The sequence below is a fragment of the Ctenocephalides felis genome, unplaced genomic scaffold (genome assembly GCF_003426905.1).
Source record: "Ctenocephalides felis isolate EL2017-DRISC unplaced genomic scaffold, ASM342690v1 CF-g0.4_SCAFFOLD_01170, whole genome shotgun sequence".
In the NCBI taxonomy this organism is placed as follows: domain Eukaryota; kingdom Metazoa; phylum Arthropoda; class Insecta; order Siphonaptera; family Pulicidae; genus Ctenocephalides; species Ctenocephalides felis.
Window position 1 is genome coordinate 28,701,164 of NW_020537324.1, and position 6,209 is coordinate 28,707,372.

Sequence of the window (6,209 nt, forward strand, 5' to 3'; positions counted from 1 at the left end):
TTTGATTATACAATTATACAATTGTAGATATTATAGATGATTTGTAACTTATATACATATTTCGAAGATCTATATTAAATGGCATATAATTTGGAAAACAAATGTTTAATAATAACCTTTTTCAAAGTTTTGTTTTTATACACAAATAAATAAAAAATAAGCACAAAAATTTAGTTAGGGTGTAATCCTGATATTGACAACAGAAAAGATATAACTTGCAGAAAATGAGCGTTTAAAAAATTTGTTACAAGAAATTTGGAGTCTTGCTCTAACTAAGATGGAAGCTTATTTGCAAAATGCAATATGCAAATAAGTTCTCATTTATTGATGATTTAACTAAATTTGCAGGCGCTGTACCTATACCGAATAATGACACCAAACTAAATCATAGCCAAAGCATTCGTAAATGAAATAACTCTTAGATTTGGTATACCAAAAGCAGTTTTAACAGATCAAGGAACAAGATTTATGAGTACAATATTTAAAGAGACATGTAAGCTCTTGAAAATAGGAAATATCAATTTATCATCCAGAGTCCAATGCGTCCTTAGAAAAATGTCATCATATGTTTTTAAATTTCATTAGGTCGTATGTAGGAAAAAATGAAAAACATGGGATACGTGAGTTAATAATGCTGTTTTTATCCACAACACTACACCTCATTGTTCATTTGGTTCTGGTAAACGCTCAAGCTAATTGATTCTACTGTTACCTGCAGTGTCAATACCTTAAACTACTGACGGTATCTAAGGCAATAGTCGACCCCACAACTGAATTATCTTTCAGTGTATGTACTTTTGCTTCTAATTTTAAATATTGCTAAGAAAGCATATTCGAAGTAAAATAAACATGATGTGGCTGCATTTAGCTTGATAATTATGATGCAAAAATAGTTTTTAGAAGTAATATAAGACAGATATATGACGCATATTAAATTCTCATGACTGTAAAATATATGAAAAATAAATAAATCATATATCTTTATTTTAAATTTGATTGTTATTTTTAAATATATTATATTTTTTAATATAAAGTTTAAAATTTAGTCATAGTATAAATATATTAAAATATATTAAAAGTAGTCAGTCACATAATAATTTGTGGATCAGGGACTGAATTTGCAATAGATTTATGAGGTAAAACTTGGCCACCATTGATGTATAGTTCATCTTTAACAATTACATCCTCTCCTAGTACAGTTGTACCTTCCATTCGAACCCACTTTCCCACATCAGATCTCCATCCAATAATACAACCGTCCAGCCAGGAATGTGATCTAACTTTTGCCTCTCTCAGTATTGTGCTCCTCTTAATACAAGCGCCTAAAATTATTTTAATTTTCATCTTGACACTTTTTTTATTCATGTAAAATGTGCATTTTTTATTCACTATGTTTTGCATGCAAACTGGGAACAAGTTTCAAAATCAAAATCCTTTTGGTACGAATTAGGGCTTATACTTTTAGCTTTGAAGTATGAATTATTTGAGCAATGAGGAAAACCTGAATAGTTAGTGTAATAATGCATTTGTTTTGAGACTTTATACGGACAAACAATCTTAAATATGAAAATTAATCAAATATGTTACACCTACCATCTTCAATAACAACACCAGGTCCTATTGTAACATTTGGACCAATTTGGCAGCCAATGCCAATTTGTGCAGTAGGGTCTACCAGAGCATTTCCCACCACTCCAGGACCTGCATATAGTAACTCTGGACTTTTCTTTCGGAGACTACCCAGGTATAAAGCCATACCTAAACAAAATTATATAAATACTAATTTTATATTTTTAATTACATAATTTCTCACGATTTGTAAAGAAATTGACATTAACAATTGAAATAGGACATGAGTGTTGATATTACACTACTACGCAACTAACCAAAACATCTGCTTCATACAAACATTATTTGAAAACAAATAATAAGTCATCTCTAACCTGTTAAAAAATCTTTAGGTTGTCCAATATCCATCCAAAACCCTTGCAATTCGAAAGCATAAAGTTCTTTATCTGAACACATTTTAGGAAAAACTTCTTTTTCAATTGAAGTTGGTTTTAACTCTATTCTTTTTAAAACACTTGGATTTAAAATATACATACCTAAAAAAATCATAATAAACTGCTTTCATTTATTTATAAAATGTAAAAATTTATGTACTTATGTAGAAACTATTTGAAGATTTGGTATATTAATAATTACCAGCATTGATTTTATTTGAAACAAATTCTTGAGGTTTTTCTATAAAACTTTGAATGCAGCCTCCCTCATTATAAACAACAACACCATACTTTGAAGGTTCACTTACTTTTGTTACTACAATTGTACCTTCCTATAAAAAAATATTTTTGACAATTTGATACAATATTGATATGAAAAATATTTTTAAATGTATTCTCTTACCTTACCATGACTTTTGTGAAATGATGCTAATTCTCTAAATGGAAAGTCGCATATAATATCAGAATTTAAAACAAAGAAAGGTTCAGAACTAGATTCCAAAATTGACTTTGCTAAAGCAAGGGGGCCAGCTGTACCTAATGGTTCAGACTCATGTGAAAACACTAATGATACACCTAACTTATCTACTTCTTCTTTTAACTCCTTTTCCATTTGCTCAGCGCGATATGAAACTGCTAATATTACCTGGTACACGAAAAAATAACATCAATAAATATAAAATAATAGATACTTTTTGTAAGGTTTTATTTACTTGAGTAACACCAGCACCAACTAAGGCTTCAATTTGATGTAATAATATAGGCTTATTTGCAAACTCCACTAAAGGCTTCGGACGGCTTAATGTTAACGGTCGCAATCTAGTACCGTAGCCCCCAACTAATATAAGAGCCCTCATTGTGTTTTCTAATTAATAATTAAACGAAACAATCGCAACGTTTATGTATTAAAAGCATATGGCACATAATACTATGCGTAAGCAATAAAAATATCGACGTAGTTCATAGCAAAATAATGATTACTGATATCATTTAGAGATAATAGATAAAATTTTGCATCAAAAGCATTATTTGAGTAACTTGATGGAAAAGTTTTTTTATGCGGTTTTATTTCAAAATTCCATTTGTAATAACATAATAATTATAAAAAAAATAATCAATAAAAAAAACAATATTAAGCGGCTTAATAAATAATGTTATTAATGATATATGATGACGTCAACTGACGTTTTCAGGCGGTGTCTATTGGTATTGCCATATCGTAGCAAAAATCTCACTCCTGATATTCAATGTTCTTTAGCAGTATTTTAATAATTAATTCATAGCTTTAAATTATAAATACATGAATATTAAATAGATAATATATAAATAATCTTTGTTTCTGATAATTATGATTATAGATAATGATAATTATGATTGTTGTAACAGATTTGATAATACGGTTTTGAGAATATGTGTGAATATCACATATTATTAATTATCATTATTAATTAGTTATTCAGGACATAAATGATTTTCAAATAACTAAAGTAAAATAAAAAAAAATATATAAATTTTGAGAAGCTACAGATACAAGTGAAGTTTGTAACAGAACTAGAAGTCCTATCGGATAACACTTATATAAATATCGAGTCGGATGTTTGAGAAGTTCTTTCTTTTAATTCAAGCCGTGGCTTTGGTAAGTTCAAGTTCTTTCTTGTGTAATATGCCGACGTTGCACGTTGTGCTTTATATTGTAACATATTTTATATAGGAAGTTTTGTTTTATCGTGTAATTACTTTTAATGTTATCAAATTAGTGAAAATGTTTGCGGTAATCAAAAGTTTAACAAAACTTCGGCTTGATTTCAGACAAGTGCGGCTAATTGGAAAATCAATAACTCAACCATCTACTTTTATTTCTACATCGATCAGGCATCTTCAACAATTTGACATGTAAGTGGAATGAAATCACTGTTTTAGTTAATTCGTGTACTTATTTTTTTTCCCAAAATCATTTTATGTGAAAAAAAATTATATCTCAAATGTACATTTTTATCATGGCGTCTGTCCGCCATTTTTAGCAGCGTTGAAATAACTGGCACGTGTGTCATTAATTTCTTTTAGTCTTCGTTCATTTGTTGTTTTGTTAATCAGATTCATTATTAATTTCGAATTCTTTTAAATGTGTAAATATAGTTTATACCGTTTTATATAATATATGTATTAATGGCGAAACTCAAACATCCATGCATTGCATGGATCCGCCATTACGTTTAATCATTTATTGATTAATTGTGTTAGGACTTACGGAAACGAGAACGGTTATGGTGGAAAAAGCAGCAGCTACGGCAATCGCTCTAATGGATTTAACTCGAGTCGAGGCAATCGTAGTGGTGGATACGGCAATAGCTCCAGTAATGGTTACGGAAATCGGAATGGAGGATTTAGCCGCGGTTCGAAAGATAGTTTCGGTGGCTCAAAAATGACTAAACCTAATTGGAGTTCCGAATTTTTGAAACCTTTCAAGAAGGACTTCTATTGCCCTCATCCGAATGTCGCCAACCGCTCTTATCGCGAAGTTGAAGAGTACCGCAATGCTAAAGAAATCACAGTTCATGGAGATGCTCCTAATCCAATCCAGTACTTTGAAGAAGCCAACTTTCCTGATTATGTGATGCAAGGAATAAAAAAACAAGGATACACAGAACCCACGGCTATTCAAGCACAAGGATGGCCTATTGCAATGAGTGGAAAAAATATGGTTGGCATTGCTCAAACAGGTAATAATTAATTTTTTATTAACTTTCTGTATGTGTGTTCGATGCTTAGTTTAAATTTTACTTTAACGTTTACAGGTTCTGGCAAAACCTTAGGTTACATACTACCTGCTATAGTACACATAAATAATCAACCTTCCATATCCAGAGGAGATGGACCTATTGCTTTAGTCTTAGCTCCTACCAGAGAACTAGCACAACAAATTCAACAAGTAGCCACAGAATTTGGAAGTCTTTCCTACGTGCGTAACACCTGTGTCTTTGGAGGTGCACCTAAAGGCAGTCAAGCAAGAGATTTGGAACGAGGTGTTGAAATTGTTATTGCTACTCCAGGAAGACTTATTGATTTTCTTGAAAGTGGGCGTACCAATCTAAAACGCTGCACTTATCTCGTTCTTGATGAAGCTGATCGTATGCTTGATATGGGTTTTGAACCTCAAATTCGCAAAATCATTGAACAAATCCGTCCTGACAGACAGACTTGCATGTGGTCAGCTACTTGGCCAAAAGAAGTGAGAAAACTAGCGGAAGATTATCTTGGTGATTATGTACAAATTAATATAGGATCTTTACAGCTGTCGGCCAATCACAATATTCTACAAATTGTAGATGTTTGTCAAGAACATGAAAAGGAAACAAAGTAAGTAATGTAATATTATGTACTCCATAACAGTACTCTTTAACAAATGATGCATACTATTTTTTAAACATAATGTCTTGATGAATAATTGTCCTCTAAGAAGAACTGATGAGTTTTGTATTATTTTTGTGTAATTATCCATTATTAGTGAACTAATGAAAAACTTGCTTTTAGATTGAGCAACTTATTACAAGAAATTGGTAACACGCAAGAAGAGGGAGCAAAAACTATAATTTTTGTAGAAACCAAAAAGAAAGTTGAAAATATTACACGCAATATTCGTAGATATGGATGGCCTGCAGTCTGTATGCATGGTGACAAGTCACAGCAAGAGAGAGATTATGTATTAAGAGAATTTAGAAGTGGAAAAAGTTCGATTTTAGTTGCAACTGATGTAGCTGCTCGTGGACTTGGTAAGTATAGTAAAAATTAAATTACCTTTTGCATAATTTGATTTCAAGAGAGATCATTTCAATAGTTCTTAGGAATAATTGCTAATACATAATCCAACAGTTCACATACTAAAGTCTTGTTTTGCTATTAATTTTTTCAGAGGCACATGCGAGATAAATGTGTGTAATACATGTGATATTCCGTGATTGGAATGGATATAAAAATCTCACGCACATACTGAATTCTTGCGGTGCCTCTGGCCCGTGTTGGGACGAAAAATGGAAGATTCGGCACACAATGTGTGTGCATATAGTATCTTTTTTACATATTGGACTTCTGCTTTTCGGCCTGATTATTCGAGCTGTGTGCAGAATTTGTGAAAACAAATTTCGTACAAATTTATTTTGAAGTGTCGAGCTGTATCTTTTGATTTTTATCATTGATATTCTCACCAAA

General features: G+C 31.2%; 2 protein-coding genes across 3 annotated transcripts; one reads left to right on the forward strand and one right to left on the reverse strand.

The window, feature by feature from the left end:
- Window positions 1-1,053: 1,053 nt before the first annotated feature.
- On the reverse strand, window positions 1,054-3,040 carry LOC113366581 (mannose-1-phosphate guanyltransferase beta-like). Its single transcript, XM_026608210.1, has 6 exons — window positions 2,717-3,040; window positions 2,407-2,649; window positions 2,206-2,335; window positions 1,944-2,105; window positions 1,594-1,758; window positions 1,054-1,322 (listed from the first exon to the last, which is right to left on the reverse strand). The coding sequence occupies exons 1-6, from the start codon at window positions 2,858-2,860 to the stop codon at window positions 1,087-1,089; spliced, it is 1,080 nt and encodes a 359-aa protein (XP_026463995.1). The 5' UTR covers window positions 2,861-3,040; the 3' UTR covers window positions 1,054-1,086.
- A 550-nt stretch (window positions 3,041-3,590) lies between these two features.
- LOC113366285 (ATP-dependent RNA helicase p62-like) lies at window positions 3,591-5,963 on the forward strand. 2 transcript variants are annotated; one of them, XM_026607867.1, is made up of 6 exons: window positions 3,591-3,639; window positions 3,813-3,896; window positions 4,245-4,723; window positions 4,799-5,360; window positions 5,535-5,773; window positions 5,914-5,963. In XM_026607867.1, coding segments are annotated over exons 2-6 (1,299 nt in total). In that variant the 5' UTR covers window positions 3,591-3,639; window positions 3,813-3,894; the 3' UTR covers window positions 5,931-5,963. The 2 variants fall into 2 exon arrangements, with proteins under 2 accessions (XP_026463652.1, XP_026463651.1); XM_026607866.1 differs by lacking the exon at window positions 3,591-3,639 and having other exon boundaries at window positions 3,739-3,896.
- Window positions 5,964-6,209: the final 246 nt, after the last annotated feature.

Excerpts from the sequence above, each read along its gene's own strand:
- LOC113366581 (XM_026608210.1), bottom strand. The coding sequence starts at position 2,860 with ATGAGGGCTCTTATATTAGTTGGGGGCTACGGTACTAGATTGCGACCG. Across the intron at positions 2,336-2,406 it reads TTCACAAAAGTCATGGTAAG|GAAGGTACAATTGTAGTAAC; the intron begins GTAAGAGAATAC and ends ATTTTTTTATAG. Across the intron at positions 1,759-1,943 it reads ACCTAAAGATTTTTTAACAG|GTATGGCTTTATACCTGGGT; the intron begins GTTAGAGATGAC and ends AATTTTGTTTAG.
- LOC113366285 (XM_026607866.1), top strand. The coding sequence starts at position 3,766 with ATGTTTGCGGTAATCAAAAGTTTAACAAAACTTCGGCTTGATTTCAGA. Across the intron at positions 3,897-4,244 it reads CATCTTCAACAATTTGACAT|GACTTACGGAAACGAGAACG; the intron begins GTAAGTGGAATG and ends TAATTGTGTTAG. Across the intron at positions 5,361-5,534 it reads GAACATGAAAAGGAAACAAA|ATTGAGCAACTTATTACAAG; the intron begins GTAAGTAATGTA and ends ACTTGCTTTTAG.